Source organism: Mucor mucedo (genome assembly GCF_025094135.1).
Source record: "Mucor mucedo strain NRRL 3635 chromosome Unknown EV154scaffold_97, whole genome shotgun sequence".
In the NCBI taxonomy this organism is placed as follows: domain Eukaryota; kingdom Fungi; phylum Mucoromycota; class Mucoromycetes; order Mucorales; family Mucoraceae; genus Mucor; species Mucor mucedo.
In genome coordinates, this window is record NW_026252381.1 from 16,365 (window position 1) to 33,659 (window position 17,295).

At 37.5% G+C, this 17,295-nt stretch overlaps 5 protein-coding genes across 5 annotated transcripts; 4 read left to right on the forward strand and 1 right to left on the reverse strand.

Moving 5' to 3' along the window:
• Positions 1-53: 53 nt before the first annotated feature.
• On the forward strand, positions 54-2,055 carry EV154DRAFT_554300 (tyrosine-tRNA ligase). The gene is made up of 7 exons (XM_051605178.1): positions 54-217; positions 272-818; positions 881-1,111; positions 1,176-1,274; positions 1,340-1,406; positions 1,495-1,686; positions 1,762-2,055. Exons 1-7 carry the CDS (start codon positions 93-95, stop codon positions 1,917-1,919), a joined length of 1,419 nt encoding a protein of 472 aa, XP_051454251.1. The 5' UTR covers positions 54-92; the 3' UTR covers positions 1,920-2,055.
• A 515-nt stretch (positions 2,056-2,570) lies between these two features.
• Positions 2,571-3,924, forward strand: EV154DRAFT_519593 (uncharacterized protein). Its single transcript, XM_051602744.1, has one exon. It carries the CDS (start codon positions 2,615-2,617, stop codon positions 3,764-3,766), a length of 1,152 nt encoding a protein of 383 aa, XP_051454252.1. The 5' UTR covers positions 2,571-2,614; the 3' UTR covers positions 3,767-3,924.
• Positions 3,925-4,169: 245 nt separating this feature from the next.
• On the reverse strand, positions 4,170-7,497 carry EV154DRAFT_519595 (peptidase family M1-domain-containing protein). The gene is made up of 10 exons (XM_051602745.1): positions 7,289-7,497; positions 6,874-7,222; positions 6,657-6,821; positions 6,527-6,605; positions 6,363-6,462; positions 5,971-6,305; positions 5,229-5,916; positions 4,860-5,168; positions 4,625-4,786; positions 4,170-4,528 (listed from the first exon to the last, which is right to left on the reverse strand). The coding sequence occupies exons 1-10, from the start codon at positions 7,395-7,397 to the stop codon at positions 4,260-4,262; spliced, it is 2,565 nt and encodes an 854-aa protein (XP_051454253.1). The 5' UTR covers positions 7,398-7,497; the 3' UTR covers positions 4,170-4,259.
• A 2,062-nt stretch (positions 7,498-9,559) lies between these two features.
• EV154DRAFT_595030 (uncharacterized protein) lies at positions 9,560-10,242 on the forward strand. Its single transcript, XM_051606990.1, has one exon. It carries the CDS (start codon positions 9,593-9,595, stop codon positions 10,133-10,135), a length of 543 nt encoding a protein of 180 aa, XP_051454254.1. The 5' UTR covers positions 9,560-9,592; the 3' UTR covers positions 10,136-10,242.
• Positions 10,243-10,580: 338 nt separating this feature from the next.
• Positions 10,581-17,259, forward strand: EV154DRAFT_605280 (uncharacterized protein; the record flags this gene model as incomplete). The annotated part of the gene is made up of 19 exons (XM_051607460.1): positions 10,581-11,201; positions 11,278-11,472; positions 11,528-11,773; positions 11,849-12,045; positions 12,113-12,437; positions 12,507-12,610; positions 12,690-13,072; positions 13,136-13,601; positions 13,679-13,839; positions 13,898-13,996; positions 14,153-14,670; positions 14,721-14,789; positions 14,845-14,959; positions 15,012-15,191; positions 15,245-15,336; positions 15,396-15,538; positions 15,596-15,882; positions 15,942-15,994; positions 16,048-17,259. 19 exons carry the CDS (start codon positions 10,581-10,583, stop codon positions 17,257-17,259), a joined length of 5,466 nt encoding a protein of 1,821 aa, XP_051454255.1.
• Between the last annotated feature and the right edge of the window lie 36 nt (positions 17,260-17,295).

A 17,295-nucleotide genomic window follows, 5' to 3' on the forward strand; every position in this document is an offset into this window, starting at 1 on the left:
TAGAAAATAGCGACCCCGCACGCACAACACACAAGTGTCATTTTTTCCGCAAGAAAGCAAGGGGTAACCTGTAATTTTTTTTTCTGACATTAATGTTGCTTCTCAAGCAAAAAGCTCAATGGGCCCAAGCTCTCAAGAACCACACACGTTTTTTGAACACACAGTCTAATGTCATTACTGACATGACACGCAGAGGCCTTGTGGCCAATGTCACTAGGTGAGTAAAAATATATGTACACAGAACAAGCAACTCAATGATAGTCGATATTAGTCCTGAACTGACGAAAAAGACCGAAACACCTACCGCCATTTACTGTGGTGTGGATCCCACCGCCAAGTCCCTTCATTTAGGCAACTTCGTCACCCTCATGGGCCTATTGCACTTTCATGTTCGTGGACACCAAACCATTGCTCTCGTAGGAGGAGCCACGGGATCCATCGGCGATCCCTCAGGACGTAAATCAGAACGTGTACCTTTATCACAAGAAATACTCGAGGTTAACGTAGCAGGTATACAAAGTCAAGTGCATCGATTATTTAAAAATGGTGCTGCTTATGCAGCCAAACATGGTTTCACCCAGACCTCGTATTTGAAACCCAAAGTCTTGAATAACTACAGCTGGTTTAATTCAATGACGGCCCTGGATTTTTTGGGCTCGGTAGGGAGATATGCACGTGTCAATACCATGTTGGCAAAAGAAAGCGTTAAATCTCGTATGGATACTACACAAGGTATTAGCTTCACCGAATTCTCATACCAGTTATTGCAAGCCTACGATTTCTGGTACCTTTATAAAAATCATGGCTGTCGTATTCAGGTAAAAAAAGAGAAATGCATCACCTATTTTGTAAAGGGAGTGCTAAGTCATTTACAAATTAGTTGGGTGGAAGTGATCAATGGGGTAATATTACTGCCGGTATAGATATGATATCTCGACGACGCTCCAGTGAGCAAGAGGATGATGAGCCTAAAAAAGATGACATTGAATCAAGAGCTTTTGGTATCACCATTCCTCTTCTGTTAACATCTACTGGGGAAAAATTCGGTAAATCTGCCGGTAATGCAGTTTGGTTAGACGAATCTATGACGAGTGTCTTTGATTTCTATCAAGTAATATCATCTCTCTTGTTTTAAAATAGCATAGTCTTATACTGATACACTTTCTTACCACTAGTTCTTGATGAAAACCGCAGACGCTGATGTTGAAAAATATTTAGGAATGTTCACCTTCTTAAAACAAGACCAGATTACAGAACTTATGAATCAACATCAAGTAATTATAGAAGAAAGAAAGATAGCAAAATATGATGTAATTTGATCCTGACTGGCATAAATTAGAAATCACCCGAACAAAGACTAGCACAGACCGCTCTCGCTAATGAAACTACAGAGCTTGTACACGGCGGTAAGACCTGAAGACGCATTTAGGATTAGCTAAGAAAAAATGCTGACTTTTTAATTTTTTTTTTTTTTTTTTTTTTTTTTTTAAATAGCTGATGGACTCCGTAAAGCCGTAACCGCTACTCGTGTTTTGTTCGGTGGAGACTTGAGCACATTATCAGGTGATCATATCATTGAAGCATTTAAGACGGATACGAATAGATTTGTTCAATTGGAGCGTTCTTCTGTGGTTGGATCTGGCTTGGATCTCTTGGCATCCATTACGAATGCTGCAAAGTCTAAATGTAAGCTCTGTTGTCTTTTATACATAATCTTCTGTTACACACATTGTTAATTACGCGGGATTTTTCTTTATATAGCGGACGCTCAAAAGAAAATCAAAGCAGGTGGATTGTATCTCAATAACACTCGTATTACTGATACCAGACATACCATTCAAGACTCTGATTTAATTGACGGAAAAGTGTGTATTTTACGTGTAGGAAAATCTTCTTATTATATGGTTCAGGTTGTATAGAAAATTTGTCAGATATAAAAAAAAAAGAAGTGGAGTGTTGCACACAATATATGGTCTGTTTAAATTAGAATCTGATTTTTTTTTAAAATATATGAAAGCGGTGAGAAAAACGAATGATAATTCGCGTATAGAACTTAATTTTAATATTTCTTGATTTGTATATTGTTGGTAAGTGTCACTATAAAGGATGGGATACAGGAGGCGATCAAAAAAGCCTCTCGTTGGTCCAAAGGTTAATTAATCAATTGCAACCAAAAGCAATAGCTTATAAACCTTAATTTTGTTGTGCGTTTTATGAAAAAGAATAGTGGGACATGTTTATTGTGCCCAAATTAGGACTTTACATGTAAATTATGATGATGGACTTGCGTTTTCTTTTTCTTTTTCATAATTATCATAATACAATGGATGAAAAACGTGGGTCGTCTCCCCTCGATCATATAAAATATTATCCCGTAACACCACAGAAAAAAAGACGCCCATATTATCATTATCTTTTTGTATTTTCATATGTTCGCAGTTGCTCGTTGCACGGCTCCACTTTTTCATTTTCATGTGAAACCCGCCAAAACCCACGCGAGAGTTAAGCTGATAACGCATATATAAAGGATTGGTCCATAAATTATTTATTTTTATTTTTTCCAATTTCTTCTTCTTTAAGCCCATTCTTTTTTTTTATTATTTAATATTTTTATATGTCGTTTTCAGATAGCCATTCTTTTCATGATTGCCCTTTAAGAACTTCTTCTTTATTGATTGTCAGTAAAGAAAAGCAAACTATAGTTACAGCCACCGATGAAGTATTTGACCTTCTTGGTTATGACCCAATAGAGCTCGTTGGTAGATCTATCAACCTGCTTGATCCACGCCAATACTATGATACCGAGAGAAAGGAACGTTTCACTCTTTGCCACGCAACCTCTGGCCATTTACCATTTGAAATATGCATCCATCATGATCCTCTTACAAACGCTACTGACCTGGATTATTGGCTTATTCGACCTGTCAACACACTGCGTAGAAAGACCTCCTCTCCATTCACCATATTACGTCTCAGCCCATTTGGCACTATCGAGCATGCATACCCATCTACCCAATTTCCACAACAGACACCACAGCTTAAAGGTCATCCTATCATGTCCTTTGTGCACGAGTCAGATGTTCGATCCATGTGTGAGAAACTATGTCATTTACGTCGTCGTCGAACTCATCACACGTTCCGAGTCCGGTGGCTGCGACAATTTCATCCTAAAGAAGCTCACACCGATCAAGACTTTGAATGGGTCTCGTTGACCGTCATGAACGCACCCAGAAGATCATCATGCGATGCTGCCAATGATCCTCAGTCTAGACCGATTTGTATCATTCGTCCTGATCAAGAGCAACAAGTAGAAACAAGCTGTTCCGGTTTCTCAACACCTTATTTATTAACTGGATTAGTTTCGGGCACACTTCGATTACTTTGGGAAGGTACCAGTGTTGGATTTAGCTCGTTTTTTGAGTTGGTGGAAGGGATGCATACGGCTTTAGATCAAGGCAAGATTTACATGATTGAGTATTTTGCACATCTTTTGACACACGCATTAAATGTGGCGAACGAGCTCTTATATTTCTCAGAAAGCAAAAAGGAAGAAGAGATGGTTTATATGAAGCATCAATATAAAATAGAAGAACATGCATCATTATTAGAAGAGAAAAAGAAGAAATCTCAATTTTATGGATTGTCTACAGTTAAAGTGGCAGTCGAAAACAATATTTGGTCTGTACCACTTTATACGAAAGCATCAAATTATTTGACAGATAAAAGTTCATTTAGAAACCGAACAAACAACAAACAAACAAACTAAATTTATGCCACCTATGTTATATCCCCTTTTTAAAATTTATGCCAATGTATACACTACTTTCTTTTTTTATATATATATGCTTCCTTTGTATTCTTTTATTATTTCTGTACAGTTAACCCTTTTTTTTTTTTTTTCATGTGAATAAAACTATTATGCCAATAACAACTTTTGGGTCAAACTCATATTTCAGCATTTTTTTTTTTAGTGTTGCAAAAATAGGCAAAAGAACAGATGTCCATCTTTCCTGATTTGGGATTCTCTATTCCCCACCATTCGTGTCATCGGCTCATCCCTCACACAAGTTCCTGAGAGAATTTCGATATTTTATTCAACGTGTGAGTTTTTAGTGTCTTTTCCTGGTGTGAGAGTTGTGTGTTATAGTCTATTAAGAATAAGTAACGGTAGGACCTTGTCCCTCAAGTACTTCTTTAATATAAATGGGTGACATGTGTGTACCGAATGATTTTATTACACAAAAATAGATTTGATAATACTACAATCCTTCAAGGGATAATTTTTCTTCCAATTTCTTGATACGAGTTTCAAGTTTCTCAACAAGTTCCTTGTTGGCGTTGCTCTGATCATCATTTGAACTGATATTGTTTAATTGGGTCAATTTTCTGTTAAACCAGGACTGATCGTCTTTAGAATACATGGAGCGTGTTGTAGCAATAGATCCGTAACTCGACTTGACCTTGAGCTGAACAAGCGCTTCAACAGAACTAACTCGGATAAATTGATAGGAATCACGAGTTAATTTAGCTAATGAAAAAAGTCAATTTATTCAATTCCCCTTGTATCTTAGTTTATTCAACTCCTCCCCTCCTCCCCTCCCCCCTTCCCCTTCCTCAAACTTACTTATTTCTTCAATTGCAGTGTTCTTTAAGCACTCAGTTTGCCATGGCGCGGATTTAGCAAGACCTTGGATTGCAAACGGTCTAGCACGAATATGCTCCTTATTTGTTGAAACTGCATTCAAAAGATGTTTGAAAGCTTCTTCACTACGATGCAATCCCAGAGCTATCCCAAAATAAGAAAAAAATCATCCGTTTAGTTGAAGAATGACTCTTTCTCACATGTTTCCCATTTATACCTTTTAAAGCTCCACCACGAATAAGTCCGTGCTGGCCGATCTTGGTGTCATCATTTGCAACTTGTAACAAGTATTTTAAATCATCATTGTTTCTTTGACTTCCAAGGGAGGCTAATGCGGCGGCATGGGCACGATAAGGAAGTCCATCTCTTTGAAGAAACCGGATTAAAGCATCACGCAATCTATCATCGACGATGGCACATGCACCAGCGATTGCTGCCATAGCCAAGGGATCCTTTTCGGCATCCAAAAGTTCGGATAAGATTTCGATACTGTACAAACTATTTAAATTTGCCAATTTTCTTGCCGCTGTAATTAAATCAATGAAATATTAGATAATGAAAGGGGCATCACATACTAGGCACTTACTGTAGATACGGACACCATAGTAAGGTTCTTGAAGAATAGCTTCACGGACAGCCTTTAAGCTAGGTCTTGAACCGTTTTTGATCAATTCAGAATAAGCCCAGATCCTGTTGACAACGTCTTTGGCACTTTTGGCAGTCTCGATCAAAATATCTCTATCTACCGAAGGCATTTCTAATGAGAACAAGACCTTATATTCAGGATCAATTCTCAATTGCGTAGGTTTCTCGCCTTCAGGTATTTGAATGCTGACAGAAACAGTCTCTAATGCATCAAACGTAACAAGACCCTGATATACACGGTCCGCATCAGTTGTCACTTCAATCTCCACAGAGAAGCCAAACAAAGGCACCTGCTCAGCTTCATCCACCTGTGTCTGTGATAATGTAATCTTCACAGCTTGATCATTGAATTCATATTGGCCCTTGAGCTTGGGATATCCTTTGGACAAAAGCCATTCATCAAAGAATCGAGATAAGTTCAGTCCGGAGGCCTCTTCCAGGCAGGATTGGAATTCGCTTGTCTGAACTGTCTTTTTGGCATATCTTTGAATGTATGTCTGAACACCAGACCAAAATGCTTCATTGCCCATTAAGCTACGGAGCATATGAAGACGCCATGCACCGCCAGGATAGGTGTGTCTATCAAACATGTCCCATGAAGAATCATATTTACGTGTGACAATAGGACGCTGTTTTTTTGTACTGATTAGTAAATCATACATGTAAAATTACAAACTAGTTACCATGTATCGTTCACATTCACTGGTATAACCAGATTGATTTTCAAGCATTTCAAACTTAAAGGCATCTTCCGAAACATTATCTTGTAAGTAACAAGTTTCAATGTAGGTAGCCCAACCTTCTTTTAACCAAGCATGTTCAAAATGACGAATAACTAATAGATCACCAAAATAGGTATGTGCCATTTCATGAATATTAACAAGATCCGTCAAATGTTTGAGCTCAAGAGCGTGCGTCTCATCCAAAATAAACATATCGTTCCAAGTAACCAAGGAAATGTTTTCCATGGCACCACGACATCCTTGAGTAGCGATTTGATAGTACTTGGACCAAGGGACTACACAGCGATACATTTAGTTTTTTAATAAATAAAAAAAAGAACCAAAATACCTACATGGCACACCGACTTTCTCCTGCAACCACTTGATCATGGATGGCGTCTTATCAAAGGCTCTGATAAGATCTTCCTTCTTGTATCTCTTATCGGCAAAATACTACATGTTGGATGCGTGTTTTTTTAGTGTTTATCGTGTATGTATGAGTTATGAATGTCTATACCTTAATGGGAATATTATCGACCTGACCATCATCCGCCTCAACAAATTCTCCCACGGCAAAACAGACTAAATAAGAAGGACTGCATAACTAATATCAGCGACCTGTTTAATGACATGCATATATTATTTACCATGGATAATCTAACTCCCACATTGTAGTTCTGTAGTCGCCATTTATTTCACCACCCATAAAAGTACCGTTGGCTAATGCAGTCAAATCTTTAGGCGCAGTGATAGCCCAACTAAGCGTTGTTCGCACGGTTGGATAGTCCACGGTAGGTAACCAATGTCTTGCCCTTATTTGTAACAAATAAGTAACATATATTTCTTTTTTCGTAAGATATTTACTTTTCAGGTTCATGATCTGTGATAGCCCACGTAGAACCTTCGCTCTCAGTATCTGGGTTTTGAAAATAAAGGCCGGCAATAGGTTGGTCTAACGTGTATTCAATAGTGACTTTGCGTTCGCTATTCTTTTCGAAAGGTTCCTTCCATGTTAAATGGATTAAATGTCCGTCATATCGATAGTCTACTTCGTCACCAGACACCTTGACGTTTTCAAAGTTCTCGGCGTTTAAGCTGATTTGCGTCAAGTCCTTCTTGTTGGACACAAGGGCCGTGCCATTATGTTTAAATGTATGCGTAACTTTACCAGTAACTATACGACTTGAAAGGTCTTTGAAACGTAAATTGATTTCTAAATATGGTATACAGGTTAGTAAATGATATAAAACTCAAATCTGATATGTATAATGATATGTACCAATGTGGATAGGCTCGATGACTTTGTTGGGAGCATATTGATTTGTAGCAGTAGGTGAATGGAATCCCACAGCACCAATACGCTTTGAAGAGCAACACGTGTGAGGCATACAGAAAGACCTTTTTGTGTGTGTGTGAAAAGTTAAAGAGAAGAGGAAAAGAAAAACGGGTTTATTTAATCAAAGCGGGGAGTACGTGGACGGCGTGGCAGTCACTAATTAAGAAATTCCGCTTCTGAGTGCTCAATCTTTCTTATCTCCCAGCCGAATCACTTTGTGGATGCAAATCGTCTATTGCAAATTAAAGGAAACTTTTACTTATTGATGTATTCTTTAGCTAACTCTATATTTAAAGCTGAGGGCGAGTCTCTAAGTTTGAAGACGCATAGAAAGAACAGGAATATGCAAAGGATTTGCGCAGTAATTGTACCCTGATTAATCCTTATAAAACACTTGTATAAGAGTAACTGTCCTACCAATGAAGGCTCAAATGGATGAAAGCAAAAAAAAACAGGTTTGTGACAGTTGGGTCATTTTTCCTTTGCAAGACATACATTTAAAATCTCAGAGTGTATGTTTCCCTTCTATTTTTTTCAATAGTGTCTACATTGTTTTACTTGATGCCCAACCCCAGTAGCTCTATCTATCTGTAATAAACATCAAAAGCGTCCTATTTTTTAAAGGAGTATTGTCATCTGTGTAAAAGTTATCAGCCCAAATTATAGTTCTAACATTCGATATTTGTATTTCTAACTAACGTTTGTTTTAATCATTTTCTTTCTGCAATGCTTAGACGATGAGAAAGAGCGTTTTATACAGACAATGCGCGTCTGCTTTTCTTCTGTAAACTTCGTATAATTTTACAGCTTCACCTTGTGTTTGAATTATTTAAGCTTAAGGCTTAAAGAGCAGAAATATTAAAACATATTGCCTGAGTATCCATATCATATTTGTAACAGGGTTTCACCACTTTAAGCTGACACTATGTCAGTTTATAATTTAAGCATTGTAATTTAGTAGAACAATTGGTATCGATTGAGATTTTAAATCATTATGTAATCGCTGTTATTGCCCCCTTGCACGTGTGTTATCGACTAAGCTATCGTCAAAATCAACGTTAAAATTACGTTGTAATTTTACATCTCTAAGAGTTGTGCACGGCTGTTGCAGAGAGAACATGATGTGTACATTGGATCGGCTCTAACATGGAAATAAAGTTCATAAAGAAATCATGTAACCCGAAGCTGCCAGTATGCCCTCTCTTTGTTTTTTTATGATTCGCTTTTACACAAAGACTGATCATTACCTGTTTTGTAAAAGGGACACTAGACACGGACACAAGTGTCCTGAAGTGAATGGTCTTTTTTTTCTTTATATGTAGTGTCTAAATTTCTCGTCGAGTAGAGTAGTTGGGATGACAAATGATACAGATATACACAATAGATGCGTATATGTTCCTCCGAAAAACCCAGATATTAATTTAATCGAACTATTTCTGGGCTCATGGAGACTAAGATGCCCACACAAAGAATATGTGAGGCATATAATGATGTATTAGTCAACAGTATAAACAATTATCGACATTGACTCTAAAAAAAGGTTTGAATTGGATTTACAGAGTTCCAATTTTAGCTCGAAGGGTGCTCCAAATTAAGTTCAGAAAATGTTCTATTTAAGAGCAAGGTGGTAGAGAGATCATAGAAAAATTCTCGATCGATGGTATGACGACAATTATTATACCCCTAGATCTGTGCTTTTGATCGGGTAGTTTTTAAATCAATTACGAGATATACGTACATACATAAAGCGGCGCACATACACTACCCGTGGCAGATGTCTATACAATTAAATTATACAGATGAAATCCTTTGTTTGTAGGTTCAATTCACATTGAAATTATCATGGCGGATTCTCCCATCGATTGCGTAATTTAATATGGTCCAAAATAAGGCACATTTCTATGGTTTTCAAAAATAAATAAATCAAATAATCGATGCGAAGTGGGATTTATTGACAAAGATAGTTGACAAGCTTAAAATGTCGCGGACAAAACGAAAATATTTGCTATTCAGGTTCTAACTCCCTTTCTTCTTATTCTTCTCCTTGTTTATTGTTCCATTAGCCCCCTTTTGACAGCTTGAGTTTTTTCTTATTTTGGGATGACTTAAAAAAGCGGGTTTCGCTGACCTAGGGGGGGGGGAGGGCTATAATGATATAAAAAGGACGATTATTTTGTACCAGTTATTTTATTTATTCATCTTTTTTTGCTTGCGAAAAAAACCCACTTTTTTTTTTTTTTTTACATTATGGATATTAAGAATTTACTTTGTAACACCAACCCTACATATCTCGAGTATTCAAAGCATGCATTTGAATACTGTCCTCCTTCCTCTCCATCTGGTTGGTCCAGTGCCTCTTCCATTACATCCGAATCCAACACAACCGCTGGATCACTCTCACCCATCATTTCACCCATCCGAACCACCAAACAACATCAGACACGTACACCTTGGACCTCTTCCGAAGATTATCTGTTAGAGAAGGGCTACTTACAAGGATTATCATGGGCCATGATCTCGTCAAAATACTTACCCCATCGTTCTCGTGGTTGCTGTTGGGGAAGATTTAAAACACTTTCAACAAAGTCAACTGAAAAGAAGAGTTGGTCTGAATCTGAAGATCGTGTCTTGGTTGGTGCCATCAGGAAGCATACAAGATTATTCAAGCAAGCTTGGAGATCTGTCGCTCTTGATTTAAATGATAGAGACTGGAGAGAATGCGAGTCAAGATCTGCACGTATCTCTGCTTTACTATCAACTCAGCAAAAGAGACACGCATTATCTTCTTGAATAACCTCTCTTTAACTCTCTCTTTTATGGTCCCTCTATCCTTCTTTTTTTTTTTATTATTTTTCATCTTTACTATTGCATCTCACATCATATACACTTTATGTAACTAAGAAATGACATTTCTTGAAATATCATTCTATAATCCATCTCATGACCCTATTCCCTTTTTTTTTTATCCAAATGCACATATACATCATTTTTTGTCTTGCTTGTTAAGACTCTAATTTTTTTCTTTTTTTTTTCTTATTATAAATAAAATGTTGGTCGTTTTTTTTGAACATATACTCGGTAATTTAGGCAACAGCCAAAATTGAAATCATACTACACGGATATTTTTATCATCATAACTTATCTCTCTCTTTCCCCCCTTCTCATCTGCTTTATTATGATTTGGATATATCTGCTGCTGATCACAGTTGCTTCATGCCAAAATGTAAATTTCACAATGTCACAATGTAATTCGGGGTTAGCTTTCAAAAAAACAAGACCGCGCATCGCATTTATTTCGCATGATTCAGCGATAGCCACTTTTTTTCATAACCCGGAACAAGGCTCTCGAGACGCTGCCAATATAGTTGATGTCGATATTGTCTGGAATCGCTATTTAACCACCACCGAGGCTAGTATGCCACACGATATTATCCAAGCAGTCAACAACAAGATGGATGGCATCATTTGTTCTATTCCCAATACACAGGTCTATAATGCAATACAATACGCGCTCTCTAAAAATGTGCCCGTCATTGTCTTCAATTCAGGCTTAGACTATGCAAAGTCTCTAGGTCTAACACGAGTCATGCAAGATGATTTTGAGGCGGGTTTGCTCTTGGGGCAACAAGTCGCAAAAGGAAATTTCACTAAAACCTTAGCAGTTCAGTTATCAAGCATGGAGGAGGAACAGAGCTCTCAAAGATTGAATGGTTTCCAACAAGCTATGTCGACAAAAGGAATGGATGTTTTCAAAATCACTGATAACGTAACGAATAGCACCTTTACACCGGCTCAATTGATTATGGATGCATTTAGAAATGGTACATATGATTCAATTATCTCTTTAGGCGGTTCCGTATGTGTATATATAAATATACAATCTTGCAGCGACGTCTGTCCGTAATAACTCGTTTTTCCTTTATGCATTTTAGACATGTGCAGACATGGTTGCAACAGCAATGCTGAATATGAAGCATACCTATCCAAATATGGCACTTGCTTCTGGATTCTTTGATCTAGGAGGGAATAATATGACTGCATTATTTCATTTAGAACAAAACACTTTTGCTGTTACTCAATTGCCCTACTACCAAACTGCATTGCCTGTGTTCTACATGTATCTTAGGGTAATAATGAAGTAATGTGGATTCATAACTTCGTCATCACTTATCCCTTTTACAGCTGCTAACAGGCCATGAGGTTTACTATAACAAGACAATCAAGACAGGACCAAACCTGATTACAAATACAACTCTGCCCAGGGTGCTACAGAACGAACAAAATTCTTTAATCAATATAAACGATAAGTCCGGATCTGTTGGTGCTCTTGTGCCGAATACGTACGGGGATACTTACAATGCTGCCATGATGGCGGGTGTAGTCAGTTTGGCACATAAATTAAACTGGACTGTATCCAATACATTGGAGGTAGAATACAATGACACCATATCATTACTCACTTTGACAATGTAAATTTAACTTTTGTCTCGAGTTGATTTATAGGATGGTCCATTAGGCGATCCAGATATGTTTCAACAGAACTTGGATTCATTTGCTGAAGAACATAATAATAAGGCGATTATCATCCAAACAAGTGACCGCACATTACTCGATTATGCCGCCAACAAAAGCAAAAACGCACCTGATACAGGCATGGCTTCCCTGGGATACTTTTATGAAAAGTTTAACCAGACATACCCGTAATATATATCTATAAGCGTTTACAAAAAAAAAAAAAAAATGGAACTGACATGACAGATATTTTAGTGATTTCTCAAATGTAGGTATGGATATCATAGAGCTCGCAAAATCAATTGCTTTTGCTGTGCTAGAGGATGGAAACACCAAGCCGATTTGTATATCAGACCGAACATCGACTGCAACTAGCCCATTTTGTCATTACTTTTACCAAGAATTTGCAGGAGGTAGAGACAAGCCTACATTGGATCAGGTTGTACATTCGGTCAATATATCTTTTTTCGGCGCTATGGAGAATGAATTTTTAGCCATCTTGACTAGATTGAATGATAATGGATACCAACCTGACAGCTTTATTACTTTTTCGGAACACGTTTTTAATATCATTAATAATGTAAGTGTTTAATGTACGAACAAGCATTGATTATAGATACAGTGTTTTGATTAAAATTGGATTGGATAGCGCATGCTCAAGGGATATCTATCCAATGATACTGCAGTGTATACTGCCGGAGAATTATTTGATCAAAATCAAGCATTTTTAGAGGGACGAGTAAAAGGACTATGGTAAAATAAGGAGATAGAGACGGTTATTCATAGTCACAGCAGTGTTAACACACTCATTCTTTTTTTTTTGTTCTATTAGGGCAACCAACATGTTCTCAATTGGCTTCATGTCATTACTTGACGTTGTATTAAACCGTGTGATGACCAGTTTTCCATCTTGGGAAAGTGCACTGATATCAGCACCTCGAGTAACCAGAATATGTGACCCGGGCACATATCATACCAATCTTACAACGAGTGCATATTGCCAAGACCTTGAAGGCAACACTCAAAGATCGATTCAATGTATAAAGTGCCCTGAAAATACGTATTCTTCTCAACCTAATCAAGATAGGTGTTTAGAGTGTGAATATGGAACATATGCTCCATTGGGTTCTTCTGAATGCATCTCATGCTACAACACATCACAGTTACTGAACCCTACAATATGTCTAAATTACATTGCAGCTCAAGATGAGTCTCGTAAAAAACTATACATGTCTATTTTTTTGCCAATTGGCATTGTTTTTGGTCTCGCATTGATAGGTGGTCTGGTGTGGTACTTTAAAAGAAGATTCTTAAAGCAGCGAGCACTAGGTAGCGACGGAACATGGCTACTATCATTGGATGAATTAGTGCAACCCTTATCAATCGAGAATATTTCTAGAGATGGCTCATTTAAAAAGGAAAAACAAAGGGATATCGTGATAGGCGCTAGTAGCAGGGTCTTATTAGGCGGATCTTCCACCTCCTCACGCCCTAGCTCAATTAAAAGATCCAGTACACCAATGACAGAAGAGAAGATATACAATACAAACCGATTGTCAATGGGCGCCGTCACTTCATCTTCTTCTATACCTGAAAATCACGGGTCAGATTTAAATTTAATTGGCACCACTTCTACTTCACAACAACAAGGGGGTGAAATTCATCATAAACGAGGAGGCTCAAAAGGTGATGGGTTAAAATTACAGTTTGATCAGCCTAGGCTTATCCACGCTCTTGGGTTTTAGTAAGTTTTATAGACACACGCGTGGGTCGAACTTTATTCGATATTTAAAAGAAGTTTTATTTAATTATTATGCATAGTCGAAATTTACCGGTCTACATTAAGCAAATTGGATTTAAAAAAATTAGAGTTGATGCAAAAGTACGCAAAGAAGTATCCTTGATGAAAAATGCAAGACACCCTAACCTAATTGAATTTGTTGGATTAATACTGGAACCTCAACGTGCATTTATTGTAGAAGGTAAAGTCAAACTTAAACATCCCTAAATTCTTTTCTAACTAAAAAAGAATCAAAATAGAATATTGCACAAAGGGGTCGTTATCCGATGTACTTGCAAATCCCGACATTAACCTAGCTTGGATATTCAGATTCTCCCTTATCAATGATTTAATTAGCGGTAATAATAAAAAATATAGAGAGACAGAAAAAAAAAGAGTCCGAGAGAAATGCAGAAATAGAGTGAAAGAGAGAGAGAGAGAGAGAGAGAGAGAGAGAATTAAAAAAAGATAAAACTTTATTTTTGCACTCCTAACTATATTTTGTGTTTTGATAGGGATGAGGTTTTTACATCGATCGAAATTTTTACATCACGGTTGTTTAACCTCGAATTCGTGTATGATTACAGGTCGCTGGGAGCTCAAAATTTCCAATTATGGACTGGATTACATTAAAAGTACACAAATAGAATCAGTAGATCCTCTTGTCAGAAAACTGCCCATTGAAGAAAATGATGCCCATATCTTGAAATCAACAAAAAATTTACTTTGGATGGCTCCTGAGTCTGTCTTCGAGACTAACTGTCATGCTTATGTCATTCATCCAACTAGAGAAGCAGACGTTTACAGTGCTGGTATTATCATTAACCAAATTCTTACCAGAGAAACACCTTACGCTTTACAAATACGTGAAAACAACACTCCAGAAATGATATTCAAGCAAGTATGCGAGAGAGATCTTAGACCCCGTATGCAGCCACCTGGTCAAGATGAATTTACAGATGGTATGAATATGATTGTTTCGGACTGTCTTCAAAGGAACATTGATGCAAGACCGTCATTTACTGCAATAGGGGTTGGTCTTTTTTTGGTCTGATTTAATTTTTTTATTAACATCATGCGTAGAATCGTGTCGAAGAAATTGACCCTTACTTCTGTGGCTCTGGCTCTGTAATAGATAATATGGCCATGTTGGTAATAAGAATAGCTCATATCATATGCCACCCTTTTTTTTCTAAATTTGTTTTAGCTGGAAAAGTATGCAAACGACATGGAAAATTTGGTTAAAAAACGTACTTTTCATCTCCAGCAAAGAACACTGGAATTAGAAGAAGAACGTGCAAGAACCGAAACTCTATTAAAAGGTTTGAAGTTTCTTTTTTAATATGAATTATTTCATTAAACATACATGATTAGATTTAAAATATGCAAAGGAAGTGGCAGAGGCTGCAGCTGCATCAAAACAAAACTTTTTGGCAAACATGTCTCATGAGATCAGGACTCCTATGAACGCTGTAATTGGTATGTCACGTACATTGATGGAAAGTGATCTTCCTCCAGATTTATATGAATGTGCAGAAACCATTGAATCCTCTGGTAAGGATTGATATTCGACTACATTCGGCTTTGCCTAATTTATCCACGCACAGGAAATCATTTGATGGCTTTAATTGATGATATTTTGGATTATTCCAAAATAGAGTCAGGGAAACTCTCTTTGGAAAGAAGTATGCTGGATCTTGTAAGTGGGATAGACGGAATCGGTCTTCTTATTTGTTTAAACTCACGTATTCATCACAGACCTATGTCATTGAGAGTGCCATGAAATTACTTTCATCGAATTATCTCAGCAAGGGCCTTGTACTATGGTATAACATTGCTCCTGATTTACCCATTCATGTAATTGGGGATCTTGTACGTCTTCGACAGATTCTGTTAAATTTGTAAGTAACCTAATCATTTTGACGTCAATTTTATTTTTCGAACTAAAAAATTAAAAGGTTGTCCAATGCTTTTAAATTTACAGCGTCAGGCCATGTATATGTATCTGTTGAGCCATACCATCCCAATTCAAACGCCCCCTCTTTCCAAGAGGATGACTCAAATATCGCATTGGTGGCACAAAGTCCGTCTATAGTTGAGGATAACATAAACCCTTTGGAAATGGTTCAGTACCTCTTTTCAGTAAAAGATACTGGTATTGGAATTCCAAAAACGAAGGCCAGTAAACTTTTCAAATCTTTCTCTCAGGTGGATGCATCCACAACCAGGAACTTTGGCGGAACAGGTACTTTTCACATAGTTATAAGGAATTCGTTTTATTGAAACCTCTTTTTTGTAAATTAGGGCTAGGCTTGGCTATCAGTAAAAAACTTTGTAAGATTATGGGTGGTGATATGGTAATGAGTTCATAACAGAGAAGAAAATAGTTTCTAAAAATAGCTGTCAATAGTGGGTCGAATCAGAAGAAGGGCAGGGATCTACATTTTTCTTTAATGTAAAACTTCAAGCACAGACCAACTCAAAAACATACAGCCAAGAATTTAATTTAAAAGATATCTCTCAAAAGTGTCCTCGTCCGCTGGTTATCGCCGATAGAGAAAGTGTTCGCATTGAATGGAACTCGTTATTAAGTAATATGGGCATTTCCTCCGTCACTTCCATGACAATTCTGGACGCGGAGAAATATTTGGAAAAGGTGTCAAAAGAACATATTTCCCTTTTGATTATTGACACGGACTTTGATCTAGTCAATAATGCTGATAGCGGAAAGATGTTGACAGCAACCAGCCAACTGACATTGAGTCGCTTTCAAAATAATTTTAGCTGGATTCAACTTATACCCACTTTGTGTATCACAGATAGCCGAATGATGCGTTCTAGAAAGCGAGTATCGGAAGAACTCGAGGCTAACTTTTCCTCCTCAGTAATCCAACACCCTCAAGGCTCAATTGAACCTCTTCCTACTCCCCACGAAGAGAAAGTTAACCCTTTGGAGGTCTCTGTGATACCTAATCCATCTACGACCGTAAAAGAGAATAATGTTTTACATCTTAGTATCAAAAAGCCTTTCAAAAACTCGGCATTAATCGATGTTTTGCATGAGCTTTTATCCAATGATGGAAGGCCCCCTACTCCAAGAAAACAACGACTGGGGTCTGTTGGGTCTATTGGAACACATGGACGCTTGTCAAGAAAGACTACTGGTATAAGCCAAAAATCGAACCGTACTTCTGAACAATCGATTGACGACCTGAGCTTGATCAAGACACTTGTTGTGGACGACAATCCAGTAAATCTCAAGGTACTTTCTCGTATGTTGACACAGATCGGTATTTCTTCCACGCAAGCAAATAATGGTCGTGAAGCATATGACACTGTACTAAAAGCATCCAAAACCGAACAACCCTTCCAGCTGATATTTATGGACATTTGGATGCCTGAATTAAACGGTTTAGAAGCCTCTGAAAAAATCCGTAAGGAAGCAGCGTCGTCATCAACATTGCCTTATATCATCGCATTGACAGCATGTGTTATGCCTGGTGACAGAGATAAATGTATAGAGGCTGGCATGAATGGATATGTGAGCAAACCCATACGAAAAGAAGAACTAGAGGCTTCCATACACACATTTACACAAACAGTGTCAAATCCTGAGCTTTAATTTTTAGCAGTGGTGTGTCCATAGGAGATATAATGC

Excerpts from the sequence above, each read along its gene's own strand:
- EV154DRAFT_554300 (XM_051605178.1), top strand. The coding sequence starts at position 93 with ATGTTGCTTCTCAAGCAAAAAGCTCAATGGGCCCAAGCTCTCAAGAAC. Across the intron at positions 218-271 it reads CTTGTGGCCAATGTCACTAG|TCCTGAACTGACGAAAAAGA; the intron begins GTGAGTAAAAAT and ends AGTCGATATTAG. Across the intron at positions 1,407-1,494 it reads TACAGAGCTTGTACACGGCG|CTGATGGACTCCGTAAAGCC; the intron begins GTAAGACCTGAA and ends TTTTTTAAATAG.
- EV154DRAFT_519593 (XM_051602744.1), top strand. The coding sequence starts at position 2,615 with ATGTCGTTTTCAGATAGCCATTCTTTTCATGATTGCCCTTTAAGAACT.
- EV154DRAFT_519595 (XM_051602745.1), bottom strand. The coding sequence starts at position 7,397 with ATGCCTCACACGTGTTGCTCTTCAAAGCGTATTGGTGCTGTGGGATTC. Across the intron at positions 6,822-6,873 it reads ACAGATCATGAACCTGAAAA|GGCAAGACATTGGTTACCTA; the intron begins GTAAATATCTTA and ends GTTACAAATAAG. Across the intron at positions 5,917-5,970 it reads GTGAATGTGAACGATACATG|CGTCCTATTGTCACACGTAA; the intron begins GTAACTAGTTTG and ends ACAAAAAAACAG.
- EV154DRAFT_595030 (XM_051606990.1), top strand. The coding sequence starts at position 9,593 with ATGGATATTAAGAATTTACTTTGTAACACCAACCCTACATATCTCGAG.